General features: G+C 35.7%; 1 protein-coding gene across 4 annotated transcripts in view; it reads left to right on the plus strand.

Annotated features, from left to right (window-relative positions):
* Nucleotides 1–1774: 1774 nt before the first annotated feature.
* Nucleotides 1775–22983, plus strand: part of LOC143256004 (uncharacterized) — a 148785-nt gene continuing 127576 nt past the window's right edge. For 2 of the 4 annotated variants that reach the window (XM_076512531.1, XM_076512532.1), the window contains exon 1: nucleotides 13892–15511. Coding sequence is in view for 1 of the 4 variants with exons in the window: in XM_076512534.1 (XP_076368649.1) it covers nucleotides 15474–15511 (38 nt within the window). In the remaining 3 variants the exon portion in view is untranslated. Of the gene's footprint in view, nucleotides 2029–2169; nucleotides 2236–13891; nucleotides 15512–22983 lie in introns of those variants that run through there. The other 2 variants (XM_076512533.1, XM_076512534.1) reach the window with 2 other exon arrangements.

Raw genomic sequence — 22983 nt, forward strand, 5'->3', positions numbered from 1 at the left:
TTGTTTACTTTTGTGAAAGTTTTCCTTTATGTATATACACTCATACACATCTGTCTGTTGTATGTGTACTTTGGTGTCTACGTGTATTTATGTATAAACGACTAGCTACACATAAAAATATTTTTTCTTTTCTTTTAGCTAATGTTATCGGTAAGTAATCCATGGAGTGTATCTCAGAACGGCTGCGGCCCGGCATGGCCAGGTGGGTTAACGTGTGCGACTCGTAATCCCCGTCGTACCAAACATGCTCGCCTTTTCAGCCGTGAGGACGTTATAATGTGACGGTCAATCCCACTATTCGTTGGTAAAAGAGTAGCCCAAGAGTTGGCGGTGGGTGGTGATGACTAGCTGCTTTCCCTCTAGTCTTACACTGCAAAATTAGGGACGGCTAGCACAGATAGCCCTCGAGTAGCTTTGTGCGAAATTCAAAAACAAACAAACAAACAGAACGGCTGGTATGGGTGTCAACACTTTTACTGATAAGTGTAGAACAACGTTCCGAGCTTCCTAGGTCATCTTTAAGTTAACAAAGATGGCCTAGGAAGGTCGAAACGTTGTTATTTGCTTATCAGTAAATGTGTTAATACCCACACCAGCTGTTCTGAGATACATTTTTATTTCAAGTGGGTTTCTCGTCATGAACCCATGGAGTGTTTTCAAGACTCACGTATGGAATATATTTGCTCTGTTCAATACCTGACTAAAGTATCTTAAAGCTGACTAGTACACAGACCTTGATATTTGTGAAATAAAGTCAACAATAACAAACGTTGTCGAAATATCTTTCCTGCAGACCTTGAGATTTTATTAATATAAGAAGTTAAATTCTACATTCTTTTGTGAAGTATATAGTAGAGAAAAGTGTACTGAATATTTTATAACTCGTACAAAGATGCTCAACAAATCATTCATTTGGACGACCATGGAAGGTGAAGATGCAAACAGTCATTTCACATGTCTAAATGCCCGGCTTGGCCAGGTGCTTCGATCTCCTGACTCGCCATCTGAGAGTCGCGGGTTCGAATCCTCGTCCCACCAAACATGCTCGCCCTTTCAGCCGTGGGGACATTATAATGTTACGGATAATCCCACTATTCGTTGGTAAAAGAGTAGCCCAAGAGTTGGGGGTGGCTGGTGTGTTAACTAACTTATTCCCTTTAGTCTTACACTAATAATTTATGGACGGCTAGCGCAGATAACTCTCGTGTAGCTTTGTACGAAATTAAATAAAACAACAAAAAATATCAAAAGGTTTGGTTTGTTTTGAATTTCGCGCAAAGCTACATGAGTGAGGGCTATCTGTGCTAGCCGTCCCTGATTTAACAGTGTAAGACTAGAGGGAAGGCAGCTTGTCATCACCAACCACCGCCAACTCTTGGGCTACTCTTTTACCAACGAATATTAGGATTGGCCGTCATATTATAACGCCCCCACGGCTGAAAAGGGGAGTATGTTTGGTGTGACGGGGATCGAACCCGCGACCCTCGGATTACGAGTCGAACGCTTTAACTCACCTGGCCATGCGAGGCCAACTTAGAAAGTATTGAGGTCAGGATAGCGAAATTATGATATAATGTGTACCGCGTTAAATTAGTTAAATAAACCAGATTTCAACAGAGTAATTTGAAATTATCTAAAATCTTTCCACTTTCATATCATTTAACTAAGTAATAGTACTTTCACGCAATACATATTCACAATGTGAACTTTCACTATCCAATGAAACTGTGACGCTTCTGTTTCTTACAATCAGCTTCTGACCCTCCTATTTCAGACGTTCTATACAAGTTGCTGCTTCAAACTATTCATTAAATCTGAAAACCATGTTCACTAGCAGTTTGGTTTTGAGAGAGGTGGTTCCTGATACGGGTATGTAGTTCTAAATATGAAGACGAAAGTTCTCGAATTGACAGTTGCCTTGAACTTTCCACGTACTTTAAACAAGCATAACGTTCTTTCATACTGAGAACACAGGAAGTCGACCAAAATATCACTGAAGAATCTAGAACTGTGTTTTCATCTCTTTCTGTGAGTATTAAATTCTTTTTATCTTAAATTTTATTATCTTTTTATGTTTATTATATTATATTTAACACGTCCTTCTTTTTTATGTTTTAATTTTAAATTTCTTTTTTTCTTATTTTTCTCTTCAACTTGGATTGGGCGTAGCCTAGTGGTTAGCATGTCGAGTTACGAAACAAGACGTGCTGCTGATTGACACGCTGAGTGGATGAGGTATGAAGTAACTGTATATCTTGTTATTCATTTCAAATAGCGAGACGTCAGGTGGTGTTGGCTGATTGTTCTTCCACAGAGTAGTTAGTAGTGAAAAATTAGGAACGGCTATAATTGGTGGATTATGCTGAACGCTATTAAAACTAAAATAGTAAAACCGAAATTAGGTAATGTAGAAATCAAATTTTGCTCTGTAACAAAATGTCTTGGTGTTACATTTGACATGAGACTCGTACGGATAAAATATATGAAGAAAACACGTTAATTTATCAGCAAAGATGCTAACCACCTCAGACATACAGGTCGCAAAAATAAAGAATGTAAAACTAACATTATTTTAGAAATCTACAAAGTGTATATTCGACCCATCATTGAATACGGCTGTCAAGTCACTATAAATATGTCAGACAACACAATAAAAAAACTACAATATGAACATAATGCAGTATTAATGTTAGCTCTGAGGTTTCCAAGCTACACTTCCGTTAGTTACTTACACAAAGTGAGTAAAATACGACTGTTTAAAGACAAACTAGCTACATTGTCTATAAATTGTTACAAAAAAGCAGAAGCAAAAACACATTAACCCCTGGACTTCACTCCTTTACATGTGCATCCGCAAAACAATATCACCGTCCAATATGAACCACAGCCAAACACGTCTTATGAACACACCATAAGCTTCGTTTACGTGTTTATAATTAATTCTACATTTTTGTCTCACAGTTTGGGCACAAGACAGATACGTCAATAGGTGCCTGTTCTGTGAAAGTGAGTTTTCTCGGGATGTCCCCATTTATTCCCACAATAAATTCCGCAGCATTAGATTTATAGATCCCTTCTAAACTGTGATCCTGATTATGGGCCGTCAATGTTTGTCAAAACCCGGATGTCAGTCTTGACATTTTGCTTTGTCATCTTTGCCCTTTCTTCGTCATCTCTGCCTTCACCAATTTCCAGTGGAGAATTTAAATCAGGATTAATAACTTGGTACAATTATTATTAAAGACCATTTTAATTAAGCGTAATCTCCACGAGCGGAGTGAAGGGAGACATTAATGTCCCTCAACACCCCATATAATAAAAGTTTATTTCCTTTTAAAACTAAATATCTGCCACGAATTTTTTTATTATTTATTTTTGACGGTTATACCTGAATTCTAGCGGTTTATAACGTGGCCATTAAGGTCACGTATCCTTTAGGTGTTTCATCTGTTCGAATTTCGCAAAAAAAACGACTAACCGTCCCTAATTTAGCAGTGATAAACTAGATAGAAGACATACCATCAAAACCTCAATTAGGTTACCACTTTTATAGACGAATAGTGAGATTGGCCGTAACATTATGATGCTCCCACGTTTGAAAGGGCGAGCATGTTTCGTAACGGGGATCCGAACCTTTGAATCACAGTTTGCGAGTCGAGTGACCTAATCACCACGTCATGTCAAACCTCTGCATAATGTGTCGTTCACATTTGGAATTATAATTTCTTCATCCGAGTTTTCTTTTTTCAACTTTTATATTATAACAATACATTAAATCAACTTGGAAATTCTCTGTAATTCATAAACTTTTATGATTTGCATATCGGACATTTCTTGATGGTGAACGTGTTTGTGATACAGACCAATAAAAAAATGTTTCGTTCTTAAAGTTTTTAGCCCTTAAGTTTTATATAAATTACGTTCCAACGATCTTTCTCTCTTGATGTGGCCCCTGCATGGTCAGGTGGTTAAGGCACTCGACTCGTAATACGAGGGTCGCGGGTTCAATTCCCCGTCACACCAAATATGCTTGCCCTTTCAGCCTTTTGGGGGCATTATAATGTGACAGTCAATCCTACTATTCGTTGGTAAAAGAGTAGCCCAGGAGTTGGCGGTGGGTGGTGATGACTAGTTGCCTTCCCTCTTGTCTTACATTTCTAAATTCGGGATGGCTGGCGCAGATAGCCCTAGTGTAGTTTTGTGTGGAATTCAAAAAACGACCAAGAAGTATAGCAGTTGAAGCACAGCATATTGTAGTAATCAATTGTTTTATTGGGCAAGGTGTTTTGGATTATTTGGTAAAACAAAATACAAAAATAGCCTACTTAATGATAGCAAAAGTGTTTGTTTCTTTAAATACAAGAAATACAATTTCATAGAACAAACTAACACATATAATCCAAATACTATATTAGATGCAACATAATAACATTTGTAAAAGGAATAACTTCTGTAAGTGTAGGGAATAAGTTTATAAATTATACAGAAGAGTGGCTGGATAGAAGAAAGCAGAAGGTTGTTACAAATGGAAGTCATTTAAATTGGATTAAAATGTAACAAGTGTAGTACAACAGGACTCAGTCTTAGGACCTTTCTTCTCTTTTATTTACATCAATGACATAGATGAAGAAACGGGCGATAAATTACTAAAATTCGCAAACGATAATAAGGTATTGCAAGAGGACGCTGCTGCTTTATAAAAGGATTTAAACTATTTAGTGAGTTGGGCAAATAAATGGCAAGTGGGTTTTAATTATACTAAATGCATAATAATGTAGGTTATCATAATTTGAATGAAAATAACATTAACAGTATGATGAAAGAAAGGGGTATTGGTATAATAGTTTATCAATCTCTTAAGCTATCTAAGCATGTGCTGTTGCTAGTAGTAGAGCAAATAGGGTTTTAGGTTATATTTACAGAAATACTGAGCGCAGGTCTAAAAGGGTTACAGTTTCATTGTATAGGTTATTAAGCTTCATTTGGAGAATTATGTTCAGTGTTGAGTTCCTTACCTTAGGAGGGACATCGAAGCGTTGGAAAGGATTGAGAGAAGGGTCACTAGGATGGCGCTTGGGATGGAAGGGCTGTCATACTAGGAAAGATTGAAATTTCTCAAATTGTTTTTTTTTCTTGAAAAAACAAGAATCAGGGGAGATGTGATTAAGGTGTTTAAAATTGTAAACAGAATTGATGCGTCATTTTTTCCATACTTAACAGTGAGAATAGTGGGACTATGGGACACAAATATAACTTTTGACAAGTAGAAGTCACTTTCAGCAAAGACACGTTTATTTTTATAATAGGGTGTTTGGTCTTTGGAATGGGTTGTCTTCAGATGTTGTAGAGGTAGTAAATTTAAGTGAGTTTTAAAACAAAACTTGATAAATATGTGAATGATTAGGGCCAGTGTTAAGATTTTGAAAATTACTTATTAATAATTTTAGTTTAGGAATCAAACAGCCAAGATGGACTAATAGGTCCCTTGTTGTTTCATAACCTTCTGCTATTTTAAGATTCTTTTTAGTACACCATACTTAGTTTTAATTTCATCACTAACATAACTTCAAACTTCATATTTTGATTCGTAATTGTTAAGTGACTTCATACCTACTGTAAAGTTGTGTCTCTCACAATTCCAACCTTTTCGGCTCCCTGTTAACTATTCACGAAATTCTCAGTAAATGACCTCTCTGACGTCTGAAAAAATTGTCGTTAACATTGTTACACAATAAAAATTTCACTTGTAATACTGCATTTTTACCACCCATAGGTTTTCTAAACGTAAATTAATAAGCAGAAAAGTGAAGTTTTAAGAATATAATTCAATAACTTTTAAATAATTTTGGATAATATTGACAATAAAGAAGTTGGTTGGTAATTTTCTAATGTTTTAGTATCACATCCTTTATATACAGGAATTATGTTTTTCTGAAATGAGAAAATTATTAAAAACAGTATTCCCTTTATTACTAGATATTTATATTTTTGTGCTATAAATATTAGTATCTGATCTGCTTCAGCTGTCTTCAAAGGAGTCTAACTGCCTTATTATTTTTCAACGTTAATATCAAATACATATTCAGAATGACAAATCTTATACATCAAGTCAGCGGCCAACATTATTTCTATTATTCCTTATAACGTTTTTTTTTTCTTTCTGAAAATACTAGATCTTTATTCGAAGAGTAATTAATATCTTTACCTACAGTTTCTCTAACTTTTATTTTGACACAGACCATACATTTTATTTGTGATTTCTAACTGTTATATATATATGTTAAGAACATAAATTACACTTCTCTCCGAAGTTCCTCGTGATTCATATAAGCCTCATTGGACTCAAGAGGAATTTGTACTCCAATAAAATCTGTGTTAAGACATCCGCTCGTAGAATCTGAGCTCGTGCGTCAAATTTTGTTTCATTAGCTTGTGAGTAGGAACGTAAATACGCTTTCAAAGACGGCTACTCTGGAATCCCGAGGGTTTACAGGAATACAAAATCCAATGCCACATTTCTGGCTCAGTGACTCTAAAAACTCACTCACAGATCCTCACGCTTAGGTGACCTTCAATGTTAGTTTTAGCTCTCTACCAAGGGGATAAAGAGCTGTGTCATATAGATAAAGACACCCCCCAGGCCAGCTCTATCTCTGGTATCTCCAAAACTTCGGAAGGAGTTCGTGAATTAATATGGGATCTTATCCTTGTGATAAATTAGTATCGCTTCCCTTATCAATTTTGCCAGCATTGTTTTGTACGTTTAATTATTATACTATTCATCAAAACTAATTTTACTCTTATAAATTTTTCTTATTTTCCTTCTAAAAATGAATTTAATTTTAAAAATGCATTTATGATCCAAGACTTCCTGGATGTCTATTAGTTACATTAGTTTCGAACTTATCGATTACTTTCATTGAATTGATAACAATCCTTTGATTTTTATATAAATTTTCCCAGTTTCCTTCTTCTGAACATTTTATAATTTTGTCTAAATGTATCTTTTGAATTATTGTATTTTCAATTGTACAATTTTGTTATTTTATAAATTTCAAAGCAACATATACAGGGTGTCCCAAAACAATGTATACACAATTTGAATGATTATAAATACAATTTTTATTAAGATATATCTAGGTTTTATAATCCAAATTTAAGAAGACAAGTGTAAAATCTTTTGAGTTATCGCAGGTGTTTGAACTGATGACCGTTCTGATCCAGGCACTGCTGGTACCGGGAGCAGATGGAATTACAAACTTCACGAATCATTTCATTTAGTATTTGGGTGCATTCTCTTTCAATTCCTGCTTTCAGTTCATTGATTGTTGTAGGTTTTGTGCTATAAACCTTATCTTTGACGTATCACAAAAATAAAGGTCCAGAGGTGTGAGGTTTGGTAAACGTGAGGGAAATTCAGTGCTACCTCTTCACCCAGTCCATCTGTTCGGTAAATTTTCGTCAAGATTAGCCCTCACATTATGATGGTAGTGGGGAGGTGCTCCATCTTGTTGGAAATAAAATTCCTCATCTCCAAATTGCTATCGAATACATGACACGACAGATTCTTGCAGCAAATTCAGATAAACGAGACCAGTGACTGTATTTTCGAAAAAGAATGGTCCAATTACGCCCAACGCTGATAATCCACACCACACTGTAACTCCTGGTAAGTTTGCGTGGTTTTCAACCGTAATATACGGGTTCTGAGATGCCCAATAGGTGCAATTGTGGCGATTAACTGAACCATTTAACTTAAATGTGGCCTCATCGCTCCAGACAATCTTGTTTGGAAACTGTGCATCCTCTGCAGGTTTTGTCAGGTACCACTCACAAAATTCAACTGTCCGGTCAGGATTATCTTTATTGAAGACGTGGACTAATACCAGAATGAAATTTTTTCAATGAACGTGCTTCAACATGCGATGGACGCTCGATTTTCGGCTTCCTGTTTAACGGCTGTTTGCCGAACAGATTTTCTTGGAGATCTGTGGAGAATACCCAACAGCTCTGCTTCTCGTGTGGGACTGCTGGACAACCGCGGTCTTCCAAAACGCCCTTTATGGACGGACGTCTTGAACAGTTTTATATGTTTCAAACTTATCTCTGATGCGAGTAATGGTGAGACGCGTTGGTGGATCTGTTTGAAACTCCCTTCTAAACATCGTCTTTGCACTTCAGCTACGTTCTTACACTTTCAGTAACACTTTAAGATAAATTTTCTTTTCTCAAAGCTCAGTCTTGCTTCTGCCATTACTTCAGTTGCAGCTGTAAAAAAAGAAAGTTTGAATGAGTTATAATTATTCAAAGTGTGTATACATTTCCGGAACACCCTGCAGAGTTATAAAAATGGTCATTCACGTTTAATTCTATTTTGTGATATTAGTAAATTTTGAACATAAAATTTTCTTACAGATGGATAATCATAATGTGTTTAAGTTCTTCTTGTCACCACATAAACATATAATAAATCCTTTCGTATTACTACATAAAGATAATCATAATTCTTCTGCATGATTATCTTTTTATATCAATATTTAAGTCAATAATAACGTATTTAATACTTATACCATTTAATTTATCATCAAGAGATTCAAATAAATCGTTTTTAGTAAATTAATTTCATCTGTAAATCGCTAGTAAGTATTATTCGACATCTTGCATTATAATTTCAACATATTCGTTGCTTTAAAATGTCACTTCTTGATTTATCCCAATACTTTTGCTTAAATAAAAAATTATACCTCCAGCTCATGTTTTCTCAACAATTAAAACATATATCTTTTATTATAGTTACATAGTATTTGTTCATACAAACAATTATACTTCCAGATTATCTTTTCCCCAACAATTAAAACATATATTTTAATATAGTTACATAGTATTTGTTGGTTGTTTCCAAACATTAAAACGTATATCTTTTAATATAGTTACATAGTATTTGTTCATATAAACAATTATACTTCCAGATTATCTTTTCTCAACAATTAAAACATATATTTTAATATAGTTACATAGTATTTGTTGGTTGTTTCCAAACATTAAAACGTATATCTTTTAATATAGTTACATAGTATTTCGTCTTTAATCCATATTCCAGTCAAGATTATTAGGCCAGATTTCGAATCAGTGTTACCCAGTGCCATAGCAACATGTCTGCGTATTTGCAACACTAGAAACCGGATTTTGATACCCGTCATGGGCAGAGCACCGGTACTCCTTTGTGTATCTTAAATTCGAATCAGTTAAATTTGGAAAGACAGAAAATGATCAAATGTTTCTTTTGTTTGTTTGTTTTTAATTCCGCACAAAGCTACACAAGGACTACCTGCGCTAGCTGTCTCTAATTTAGCAATGTAAGAGTAGAGGGAAGGCAGCTAGTCATCACAACCCACCGCCAACTCTTGAGCTACTCTTTTACCAACGAATAGTGGGATTGATCATCATATTATTACGCCCCCGCGGCTGAAAAGGGGAGCATGTTTGGTGTGACAAGGATTCGAACCGGATGTTTTATTTTACATCTCACGTTTATCTGAAATAGTTTTATAGCATTATTCCATTTATAATTGTTCCTATCATAACGTTTTCTTTCATCTTTATATTACACTTATTTTTTGAACAAATTGTCATCAATTCCATCACTTATATTCACCTTATATTCAAAATATCTAATTGTTTCCATGTCAGAATCTATTTCGAAATTTGAATCATGCTCAATGTGAACATTTAAACAAACCATAACCTTATAAATCGTAAAGCTTGTTTGCTTGTTTTGAATTTCGCGCAAAGCTACTCAAGGGCTATCTGCGCTAGCCGTCCCTAATTTAGCAGTGTAAGACTAGAGGGAAGGCAGCTGGTCATCACCACTCACCACCAACTCTTGGGCTACTCTTTTACCAACGAATAGTGGGATTGACCATCATATTATAACGCCTCTACGGCTGAAAGGGCGAGCATGTTTGGTGCGACAGGGATGATTCGAACCCGCGACCCTCAGATTACGAGTCGAACGCCTTAACCTACCTGGACATGCCTGGCTTCGTTAGACATATCAAAATAATTTATTATTTTATCTAAATCATTTACGATTTTCGATTCTCATATATTATGTTTTCTAATAATGATATATCTTAGCATACCTAATCCAAACAAAAATGGAACATTTTTGTCTTCCTCTCGCTTTAACCTCATGCAATAACTGTTTGTGTTCTGTTGTTAAATGGTTTTAATATTTTTTCTTTATATTGTTTAGCAATATTTGTTGTTTTTAATTCCACTTTTGTTCTCCAACTCTGTTCACTACTATTTTGTCTTTCACGAGACAAATTGTATGGCAATTATGATTAATTTATTTTTTACTTTTAATATGTATTTTGTAAGCTACTTGTACATCCATATATTCCCTATAGATGTTTAGAACATTCGTATATTAGCATTTTTGTTGTATAGAAGTTAAATACGTTGTATTAAAGTGATTTTATATCCTCACCACGTCGTAACAGTTCGAGTCGACTCGTCCGGTCGATTGTGCTTTATCTTAAAACCGTGTACTTTGACAATAAGCTTTACGGCATAATTTCCGTTGTAAAAGTCTCTGCTATAAGGTTGTAATGTTTAAAACATGTCACTTCCCTTTGAATGTGCTTTCTATACTCCGTTTATATTTTTCCAGAGTTGAAATATTTATATTTCAACATTCCGATCACATATAACTTCACAGGCAACTTGAGATATACATCTTCGTACAGTATAGCATGAATGACGTTGCATTTTCAGCTTCTTGAGGCGATAGATGGTTGAGCGAATATTTCATGGAAGCAACTTGCGTATCAGTGACTTGTGTCAAGACGAAGAGCCTTCTCGATTATTTTGCACACTGTTGCCTGGGCCATATGGACAGTTTTTGTCACTGATCATCGTGTTCGTGAATTGTCACCTGTTACAAGACGATGCAATTTCTTTACTATGGCTAGAAATCAATTTTTTGCAGGTATTCTTCGAGATGGTCTTGGTACCCCAAGTTAATTCACTTACCTTTGTCTCTTAATGTCATCATGTGCAAACATTCTCCACCTTAGTGATTCTAAATCCCTTTTCTGAATACATCTTTATGAACTGTTTTATATCGGCTGTTGTTATCCTGGTTGGCATGTTCAAAACAGTTTTATTATAACTGGCATGTTCGAAACAGTTTTATTATAATATAGAAATACCCCTCTCTTTACACAATTAAACACACACATACAAACATTATTTTATTAGAAATTAACTACTGAATAAAGGAATTTCGGTGCAGCGTCCAACGGTGTGTAATAAAATCTTTTCTGATTAAATTATATTTGAATGTACGCACTAAATGTTGAAAAGCACTGTAGAATTTTATTCTAAGGGTAAATAGAGCAGACAAGTTCCTAAAACATGATATAGAATCACAAACTAACAATGGTACATGAACATATTCATCAATCAATATGGTAACACTTAATAGAAGTGCTTACTTTTGTTTTCATTAGGTTGCGTTTGGTTGATGTTCATTATTAAATCACAAATCGTAGTGTCATGGGGCCAGGCATGGCCGAGGTGATTTTGACTAGCACCCTTCCTTAAAGTTTGTAAGTTAAAAATTAGGAACGGCTGGCGCATGCAATCCCTAAATAGCTTTGCGGGAATATACAAAAAGAAACAGATTATGTTTTCAACGTGAATTTTTTTTTATACGATCTACATTGATGTTAGTCAACGCATTATATGGAAAACTCCGCACCAATAGCTTTAAAGCTTTCTACGTTTAACGATAAGGAAATAACCAATGAGAGAGCGGAAACCATTAGACATTATAGATACCGTTATAACATGCTGTCCAGGAATTGTGCAAATCAAGAGAATTACTTCTACAAATGTTTCACTGAACCCAAAGTGGAATATAATTTAAAGTCAGTTATTCACTTGTACGTGGGCGTTAGGAGATAAAATTAAGGGACCATCACATAATATAGTGTGTTTTTTTGTGTGTGTTTTTTTTGTTTTTTTAAAGTATTGCACTTATACATCATAAAACAAAATCACGTTTCCTTTGCTAGGTTACCCGGTGGAACAGGCATAAGTCTATGGACTTACAACTCTAATAAAATTCGACGTTCGATTCCCCGAGGTGGTCATGACAAATAGCTAAATGTACAAGTGTGCCGATTGGATTCTGCTATCAAACTCTAATTCCCCAATACTGGATTTTGTAAAGATAATCTATGTAACGAGAAGATTTCTGAGGAGAATGTAAAGTGTCTTTTGTGGATTCATATCTATGGTTTTATCACCACATAGTTTTAAAAAAATATTTTAAATCTCGGCACTTTTAAGTTTCAAAGGTTATTTACTATATGGCTTCGGCGTTCTAGCGACACGCAAATTAAGACGGAATCCATTCAGTCAAAAACCTAATTTACCGCTTAAGATGAAATCTTCAGATTTTTTATTTGAGCTACAAAGTTTCTCAGGATACTGAAACGGTCATTTTCCGGTGGGTTAGTTATAAGTTAACGGACATACGATGATAAAGTCCGGGGTTCGAATTTCCACGGTGGACAGAGTGCATATAGTCCATTGTATAGCTTTGCGTTAAAAACAAAACAAATGTCAGTCATGTTTGTCTGTCTATTGTCCTAAATGACGACACCTTATGCACACAATGGTCTTAAACGACCAGAGTTCCCTAATTTTGAACTGAAGGTTATAGAAGGGCAACCCAGTCGGTAGCACTTTACCATAGAAATGGCTAGTTTTAACCAAGTGGCGGGATTGACTGGCACTCTTACAACGCGTCCACAGCTCCAAGTGCAAAGCTTGTTCAAGAGGACCAAGTTTGGAATCCCTTAGATCTCCAATCCGATATGCATGACCAAAACAGTCATAAATTATAGAAATGATATAATTTTACACTTTTAAAATAGCCATAGAATTAAATTATTGCAGTTGGTCAGTAAATATAAAGGAGGGTGTCGTCAAATTTTATCAGTTTTAGAGGTACTTTGTTATTAGCGAAATTCAGAGTGCCTACTCTTTGTTTGTACCGTTAAATTTCTTTGTTAGCCGCGTTGTTTACTAAAATATTCTTGTTTGTAGAGTGTTCTATTCAAACATTCTCTGGTCCGGCATGGTCAGGTGGTTAGGGCGCTGGACTCGTAAATCCGAGGGTCCCGGGTCTGAATCCCCGTCATACCAACATGTTCGCCCTTTCAGCCGTAGAGGTGCTATAATGTTACAGTCAATCCCACTATTCGTTAGTGAAAGAATAGCCCAAGAGTTGGCGGTGGGTGGTAATGAGTAGCTCCCTTCTCTCTAGTGTTATATTGCTAAATTAGGGACGACTAGCGCAGGTAACCAACCCGTAGCTTTGCGCGAAATTCAAAATACAAACAAACCTTCTCTATATTGAGACTGTGGGTGTAGTGTTACTCGAGTTCCCTACGAAGCAGAACGTAAATGGGTTCTGCAGTTCTAGGTCGTATTCTGTTTTTATTTGTAACTGTACCGTGTTTGTAGGAAGCGAAAAATCAACACATGTGGTCCAGATAATCGTGACTGCCTTCCTACTTCGCATATTCTTAATTTGGACGCCATTCAGGTTATACAAATGTAGATATTTTATGGCCTTTGTAATTATCTGTAAATACGTGATAGACAAAAAATGTAAACGTCTCATTGCGCGAAATAAAAAGGCCCACTTTTTAATCCTAGGTGTCATTTGTAAAACATTTAGCAGAAATATTGTGTATTTCACGAGTATAGATTCCTAAAGTGACGCTCGCAAACAAAACAAAACTAGTTAGTTTTACATAAAATTTAAATCGAACATTACGGAACAACATCAAATTCATACTGGCGTGTCTGCGGACTTACACTAAACATAAAAACAAACATAATTTGGTGTTGTTCAGTAACAGTGACTTTAAACATTATTTTTATCACACACAGTTTGCCTTCCCTATAAAAGTGTCGATATTCTGACATATCATTAAGAAGGCAATCAAATAATTCTATGGTATATTTATGGCACATCAGTAGTGTGCAGAGTACACTAAAAGGGCAGAGGTTTACTGACAAAGAGTATTTTTCAAGCGGCTTAGGGGTGTTAGAGGAGGCTATAGACTGTGATATACATAGAGTAAACGTCCATAAGAACTAAACATATCCTGTTGTATTCCCATTCATTTGGTCTTATGAATTATTTTTATGATCTTAAACTAAACAGTCATTTTTGGCGTATTAACACTTAATAGCATATTGCTTTTTGTTTTAGTCAAGGTCCTACAAGACCTGTGTTCCATTTATTTTAAAGTTGCATTCTTAGTAACTCGCATCAAGCAAGGCGTAGAATCAGGTGTGTACTTGTTGACAATTTTTATGGCAAAGAAAAAAGGACACTTTTGGGTGCTTAAATACAGAAAGGAAGGGGCTTTAAACCCCCTCCTCGTATACGTCACTGTGGTACACCCTACAAATATTTTCTGGCTTAAACATGAACACACGTTCTCGTTCATTTGCAATGAGGCTTAAAAATCACGTAATACAATAGACAGAGAAGATGCAGTGAGGCACGCGACAAAATATTAAAATTGATTTTTTTTAAAGAATTTTCCAACATTACCCCTGATATATCACAAGCGAATTCCCTATACGCAAAGAAGTGATAAACGTGAGATATCGTCCAATTGCGCCAAAGCTCCTTTTGTACAATCGATGGCAGTTACAACCTTCCGCGCTGTTGCTAAATCACGTGAGTGTATTCGGTAAAAGTCGTTCTTCGCGCATGCGTTATATTGATTGCTCTCGAAGTTACGACGTCACTAGCGCTTATTATGCCAAGTTAGTAAAAACCCACGCTTCACTAGTGTGTCTCTTTACATTTTTGTTTACAATTTTGAGAACATTTCTGCTGTTGGTTATCGTACTGTAAACGAAGTATTATTGTAGTGTCGGTTTACGTATGTGATCCACATCGTCCAGTAAGGAACGAAAGCGAAAAATATATACATGTGTTGTTAATCTTTCAATAATTTGTCGCGGGAAAGAATGCGTCAGTTCGAAGAAAAAAATGTACGCTGTTTGTAAAAATGGAAAGAAAAAAATCTTTTTAATTTTCAAGAAAAAAAACATTTTCAACATTCAAGATTATACCTGCAAATGTTGAAAGTTTAGGGTGTTTTGTTTGTTCAAACAGGAAGTTGAAAAGTAGTTTCTAATGGATTAGAACAGTACAAGTATTCCTGTTACACAGAGATGTCACCTCAGTAAAATTGAAGGATTAACTTGACGACTCGTTTTGCGGGCAAAAACTGGAATCCAGTTTACTGAAATCCGTCTGGTGGGCCACATTTCGATGACCCATAGTGCATCAGCCGACCTTGACTGTTACGACGCAGAACCCCTGCTCTTCGCCCACAGTTGTACTATTGGTCATTGAAACAATATTAATGTTGGGTGTTTTGCGTAGACACTTAAAACCAAAACGGTAAGTTTATTTTCGTATTTGTATTTATCGTTTAAACTTCGCTTCATTAAAAGATTGGATCCGACCATCTGGAATGGGAAAAAAATATATAGTGAAAATATCTTCTAAAGTTTCTCAAAGGCTCTAATGAGGTTGAACACGATGCTAGTTTTGTGAAACGTAATCTCCTAGGTAGAAGAGATCGAAATTGTGGGAAGTGTCTTACAAATGTATATTTATTAATATGTAGATGTTGCATGTAGTTTTATGACAACGCATATTTATTTACTTTTCCTGTTTTGTATATAATACTGCTCTATGACTCTAAGCAACTTTGTAAAATGTATTTCCAGTGTTAAGTATTGTATTTTATTACCGATGAGTCTCCGGTTTGTTGCGTTACGTGCGTTACGTATTACTATTTCAAAAAGCAGGAAATTGCAGTTTTAATGTAAAGTTAATTAAACATTAATATGTATTAAACTTACGATATTTGCCAACAAGGTTGATACACAAGGGTTTCTTACTTAATATAAATATATTTTAATATACAAACAATACAATTTATAATAACGGTTATTACAAATAATGATTTATATATGATAGTTGTACAAACTTACAATGTTGACTCTATTATATCCAGTCTAGAACTGAGTATTTTATCGACTATCAAAGTCCAGGAGAGGTAAATTAATTATTTGTTGATTCACCTGTATACTTCTCTTGACAAGCCCGGCATGGCTAGGTGGGTTAAGGCGTTCGACTCGTAATCCGAGGGTCGCGGTTTCGAATCCCCATCATACCAAACATGCTCGTCTTTTCAGCCGTGGGGGCGTTAAAAGGTAACGGACAATTCCTCTAAAAAAGGAGCCCAAGAGTTGGTGGTGGGTGGTGATGACTAGCTACCTTCCCTCTAGTCTTACACCGCTAAATTAGGGACAGCTAGCGCAGATGGCCCTTGTATAGCTTTGAGCGAAATTCGAAAACAAACAAACTTCTCTTAACGGCTAGTTAGCCTAAAGCACCCGTAAGTTTTCATCGACGGCAATATTTAATATCTTTAGTTAATTCATTGAAATTAAAGTGTTTGAAATCTATAAAAGTTTCTAGTCAACTTCTGTAGTTTTCCAATCAATAAGCGTTTCATTCGCGTTTTGAATTCATAGCACAATAAAGATTGTCTGACAAATACACAGGGGTGAATACGTTACATGTAAACGACTTTGAGTACATAAATCAGCAAGTCTCATGACAGCCACAGCCATGGTGGAACGGAAGGTGTATTTTGTAGACAACGTGATGCCACTGAAAACCGATAGTATGTAACAACACTTTTTAATGCAAAATAGTCACATACTCACATTATATATAGATAAGTGTTTAGATTTAGAATTCACAAAATGGGGACATTGAGAAAACAAAGGAACGTGAATCCAGTTGGGGACCATCCAGAAAGTTACCTGCAACAATTCATACCCCAATTTTAGCAAGTGAAGTGCAGTGTCTTTTTAACAAATGATAATTCATGCTCGAAGGTCAGTGATGAAAGTTGTCTACATGCCTCTGAAACAGAACACAACGCAAACAAGGATGATTTCTATATATCCCCTGTACGTATGTTGCTTCTATGATGTATCATATCAACCATTGCACATCCCAAGCAGCTGGCGAATGAAACGGGTGTTTGTGATTTTAATTTCATGTGAAAACATACTAGTGATGTGCGGTTGAAATTAGCATTGAAGAACCGTCATTTTTGTATATTAGATGGATTACGTAAGACAGGCAAGAATGAAGTCTGTTCCTTTGAGCAAGTTTGAGATGACAACCTTTCTGTGAAGCCTTTCAGAATAGAAACTATGCTGCAGGGCTATTGTCAAGATGTACGTCAGATAGAGCATGACTGGATGAGTCGAAACTTACAGTAACGACGCCAGTTCGTTGAGGTTTCAAAATCTTTTCAATATAACGGTATAGAAAAAAAAGACATTCACTTCTGTAATAATAAAATTACAATGTTTTTTTTTTTTTTTTCATACCGCCTAATACTAAAGTGTGACTCGTATAACCAGAAAGTAATGCTTTTTGCTTAAGTATAAAATAGTTTTCTCCAGCCTTTTCCAAGGGGAAAATAGTGTGCATACTTTAAACGTGTATTTTAACTCTCACATGGAAACGGAATAGTTTAAACGAAATAAACATTTTACTGAAGACGTTGTTGTATTTGTTATCAAGCACAAAGCTACACAAAGAGCTATCTGTACTCTATGAAATGTATCAAAACTCTGTTTCTAGCAGTATAAGTTCGCAGTCATACCTCTGTGCCCCTCGAGGCTAACTGAGAAAAAAAAAAGATATGGAATTCGAACGGTAGATCGTCACGTGCTACTGCTAGTTGTAACTTGACGTCATGTTGTCACATGCTCAACATCTGTGAAGGAGTTTGAAAGCAGGCAGATTGCGCGTGTTAGAACTACTTTTGGTGATGGTCACTCGAATATGAGTTTTTACGACAATGATCAAGGCTGTATTTTATTGGCCTATTTAATTATCATGGGAAAAAAAGTTTCCAGTTGGACTTTTGAGTAATGCGATATCAAGTTTAAATATTAAAGCCATTAGACAAGGGTAAAAAAACAACAACAAAAAACGTTTTCACGAATTGTTTACTTGGGTGTGTGTTTAAGCGATTGAATGTTAGTCAGAAATATAATTAATTTATGGGTGATAAGGCCATGTGGTAATGGAACAAGAAACTGCAATCTCAGTTTAAAATATTCCTTTACCTGTATAGAGCAGTTATGATTCTCAAGTTATATATTTTTTATCGTGCGCAAGAAATTGATGATAAATATTAAATCTACATTAGCATCGTATTTCTGTTGTTTTTTATTGCACTATTGTTCTCATAATTATCTAAGGGAAAACTCGTGCTTCGCGTACGAAACTTTTTTTTATTATTATGGTACTTTGTATCTGAATGCACAAAGTTTATTAAGTGTAACGGCAGTGCTTGGTATTTAAATTAATTAAAACAGTTATTAACCCTCTAAACTATTCAATGACATAAAGTACATGGAACTCTGAACGAAGCTGATGGCCGTGCGGGGCGTCTCAATGATTGTGAGGTTGAACCTATTCCCCAACACATAATACTCTCAAAATACCTCCTAGTACAGAAATCTTTCAGACGAAATGATGTGATAAAAAAAAAAAAAGGCAAACCAACGACTTGTGTAATAACTGGTTATGGAACAAACGACGCTTTCAAAGCCTGAGTGTCTGGGGGGTGGGGTGGAACTATTAAAACTCGCCAGATGATGACACCGGTACTCTTAAGTGTCTATAAAAAAATATAAAAAATTCACATACACAACCTTCATACATAAACTGCTGTCTGAGGTTAGGCTCTGAGATATATCGGATCCGTTCCTCAAGTACCTTACTATAACATGCATGGTACTATCTATACCAACTTCTCATATGCATATAGTGAAGTTGTTCATACTTTCCTACTCGTAACTTAATGTTTGCCTAATTTAAAGTAATTTAAAAAGATCTCCACGCACATATACACGTTACCCATTCAAGTATATAAATGCGAATATAATTTTAGTGCACAAATATTAGAAAAACGACTTAAAGACTACAGTCGGGAGAATTTTGTGCGATAGATTAGGAAGTGACGTTGTGATAATATGACCAAATTATCTTCCTCGGTCAACGTTCCCTAAGCAAACATTACAAAACTTGTATAAATATGTATGTATTGTAATATAACTAAAATGGTCTTTCTTCAATGGTAATCTACAAAACTAATTTAGTCTTTATTAACCTGCAACAACAAATTAATAATATTTACAGATGTAATTTACAATAATAAAATAAAAACCCTTAACTACGGCAATACCTAGTAAAATAACAGGTTCGCTAGTGAGCTTCTCCGATACGTTTGCCTGATGATCTGGTTTCTATGAAACTTCTGTCCGAAGAAGGGAAAATACCTTAGTTTTGTAATAGTAAAGGCCTGCGCCGATGTTTTGTTTACATTATTGCGTAACAGGATAAAAACTGTATTTCTAATATTTGTCACGTACGTCTTCAGAGTGATAGGGTTAGTTTACAGGAATCTGAAAACAATAATAATGTGGAGGTTCTTTTTTTCTATTTCTCTCTCTTGCGGCCCGGCATGGCCAAGCGCGTTAAGGCGTGCGACTCGTAATCCGAGGGTCGCGGGTTCGCATCCCCGTCGCGCCAAACATGCTCGCCTTTTCAGCCGTGGGGGCCTTATAATGTTACGGTCAATCCCACTATTCGTTGGTAAAAGAGTAGCCCAAGAGTTGGCGGTGGGTAAGAGTTGGCGGTGGGTGGTGATGACTAGCTGCCTTCCCTCTAGTCTTACACTGCAAAATTAGGGACGGCTAACACAGATAGCCCTCGAGTAGCTTTGTGCGAAATTCAAACAGAAACAAACAAACAAACTCTCTCTTGCCTTCCCCACGTTATTCTAAGTAAAAATGTACTTCTTTTGAAATGCACTTAAATGCTGTGTAATCTTATGTTTTTAAAAGATAATCTAAAGCTAAGAGTTACATCTATCAAAATAATAATTAGCGTTTCATGTTAGAGAACTGTAGAATGTGGTAAACGTTCATAGTTTCAAACAAATAACACTCTGCTAACCTGCACAGCGGGTAGTGTGTCGCACGTGTACTTTATTGAACTGATCTTTAGTGTCATCATGTAGTTTTAGATGCAAGATAAGTCCAGAAACTTCGTTAAATATATAAATATTATGACATGTAATGTAACTTTTGTTTTTATATTTTAAGAATATAATGTTATTAGTTTTAATGTTTGTCAAGAGATGGCAGGACGTTTGTTAGGAACTGTGACTACCGTGTAGGATTGTCATAAGTTAACTTGCTATGTGGATTGTTTTATAGTCCATTTGGGAATAAACAGAGCACATAACAGGTGAAAATTGGAAGTCAAGTGAAAAAGAGGTGTTGATGTTTCATTAGTTAACCTTGTGAGGGATGATACGAGATTAACTCTGGCCTAATGTTAATCCATATATATCTGTATTTTATATCACGTTTGTATCTGATCTTTGCTGTTTTTCTTAACGGGGCGGTAAAGCTATCCTACTTCATAATTTAGTAGGTTATGTCGAAACGGTTACTCCTCATTTTAAAACCATTTTTACATGAAGAATATTAATAACTATGCTGTTTGGTTTAATGTTTGAGACGTTGTACACTTCGCGTGTATTTCCAGCCACTCCCTCCCCTTGACACGTTAATACGTGGATCAATTGTTCTTCGTTTAAAGTATTATAATTCAATATCTTGTCCCGTAAAACGTTAAGAAATGAATATTTTCTGTTATGAATATAATTTATAAACAGTTATCTCAATGTCCAATTCTGAAGGGTTTGATTCCATTCTTCTGTTGTAGACACGGTATTGGCCACGTGGTTAAGGCACTTACTCGTAATCCGAGGGTCGTGGGTTCGAATCCCCGTCAGCCGTAAAGGTGTTATAATGTGAATATCAATCCAACTATTCGTTGGTAAAAGAACCAAGAGTTGGCGGTGGGGGGTAATGACTAGCTGCCTTCCCTTTAGTCTTACACTGCTAAATTAGGGACCGCTAGCGCAGATAGCCATCGTGTAGCTTGGCGCGAAATTCCAAACAAACCAAGCCAATCCTCTGTTGTACAACCTATATTACTGAAGAACGAAGTCCGCGATCCTTTTGTAGAAAAGTTCCTTTGTTCTATAGCGGAGTGAAAAAAAATTATAAATGGCTTGTTTGCTTCATAATTTTCGCCAAAAGCTATACGAAGAGGTGTCAGTACGTAGCCGCCTGTAATTATGAGCTGATATTCTAGGGAGAAAAAAAATGTTGTCAAGAGCACCCACCGCCAATTCGTGGACTACTCTTGTTTCAGCGAAACTCTTATAGCGTATTCACAGCCCCAAAGTGCGAATCGTATATTTTGCGGGAACGGTACACAAACCATGGATCTTTGAATTCACACTGATAACCACTAGGCCACTTTCGGCCTTTTAAGGCAGAATACACAGAACTTTAAACTTTTAATACTCTGAAATACGTTGACTTGATGGTAAACAAACGAACAAGAAAGTTCGCTTTTACTCCAAAACTGTTAAGATCATAAAATTAGACACGGCTAAGGGAGAAAATTCCAGTAAAATAATCTATTGATCTACTAACTTTAATAATATAGTTAATAACTAAATATGCGTGTTTTAACTATACCTAGAGGTGTGTGTCGTTATATAAGATGCTGACCATGTCAAAGGTTAAACGGTTATAATAGTACATATGGGGTGTCCCATAATAACAACTATCCAGAGCAAAGGAAAAACTCCTTATGAGAATGAAACGTTCATGGAAACAAGTGTTCGATAAAATGATAGTAATTACAATCCACTCAAAAATCTCAAAGAAGTACAAACTTTTAGTTGAAACTGACACAGGTCCACAGAACAGTGCGGTATAAATTGACAGTATACGACAACAATATTATTAAGTGAATGAATATCGAAATAGATGTACGAGTAGAGATATAAGCGTGTACCACTTTGAAGCTAAGAGGAGTGTGTGATTTGTTACCGCAAAGCCACGTCGGGCTATCTACTGGTCTAAGAGGTATTACAGAAATTAATCTCGCAAACACAGGGTATCAAACAAGAAACAGTTGTGATACAAAGTAAAAATATTATTGTGTTAAAAACTATAGATAAATATTTTTATCTGGCAATTCCAGAGCTCTAGAGTTTTTAGCAGGCTAGTAGGTTTCGAATTTGTGTAATGTTATAAAATATCTCCCCTAATTTAAACTGTTAAATTCTGCATGCGTTATAAGCGAATTGGCCTCTTTTTTTAGTGTTGATAGTATGTTACTGACCGTTTGTCACGATATAAATGCATTGATGTAGAGGATATAGAGAGCAGACGATTTGTGTGTGTGTGAGTACGAGATGACCTACAAACAGCAAACAGACAAAAACAAATAACAGAAGAGAGTTAAAATCACGGCCAGATTAGTGTTAACTGTGATAGTAGTAGTAGGCCTGACGAATAATTGACAAGGCTCAAGACTTTTGATGAGAAGAGAACCATGTAATATTTGACATCCCTATATCTCTATGGTGTAAATAATTTGTTGTACATACCTAAAACTAGTACTGAATGTACATATTATTTTGAAAACAAGTTAAGTGAACGCTGTTTTTTTTTCTTTCGAATATTTCGCCAACAAGTTTAAGACCCCGACTGCAGAAGAATCATAAGCCCACACACAATATATTTATATCATTAAGAAGTATAAATAAAAACCTTTAATTAACACCGTTCCTTAGGTCAGCTATTTTGTAGTACTAGCTGGGGTACCCCTACCCTGGACGGAACTTGTGTAAAATTATGATTAATGAAAAGTTTTCTTAGCACATGAAAGATTGT

This window comes from Tachypleus tridentatus, chromosome 7 (assembly GCF_004210375.1).
Source record: "Tachypleus tridentatus isolate NWPU-2018 chromosome 7, ASM421037v1, whole genome shotgun sequence".
Classification (NCBI taxonomy): domain Eukaryota; kingdom Metazoa; phylum Arthropoda; class Merostomata; order Xiphosura; family Limulidae; genus Tachypleus; species Tachypleus tridentatus.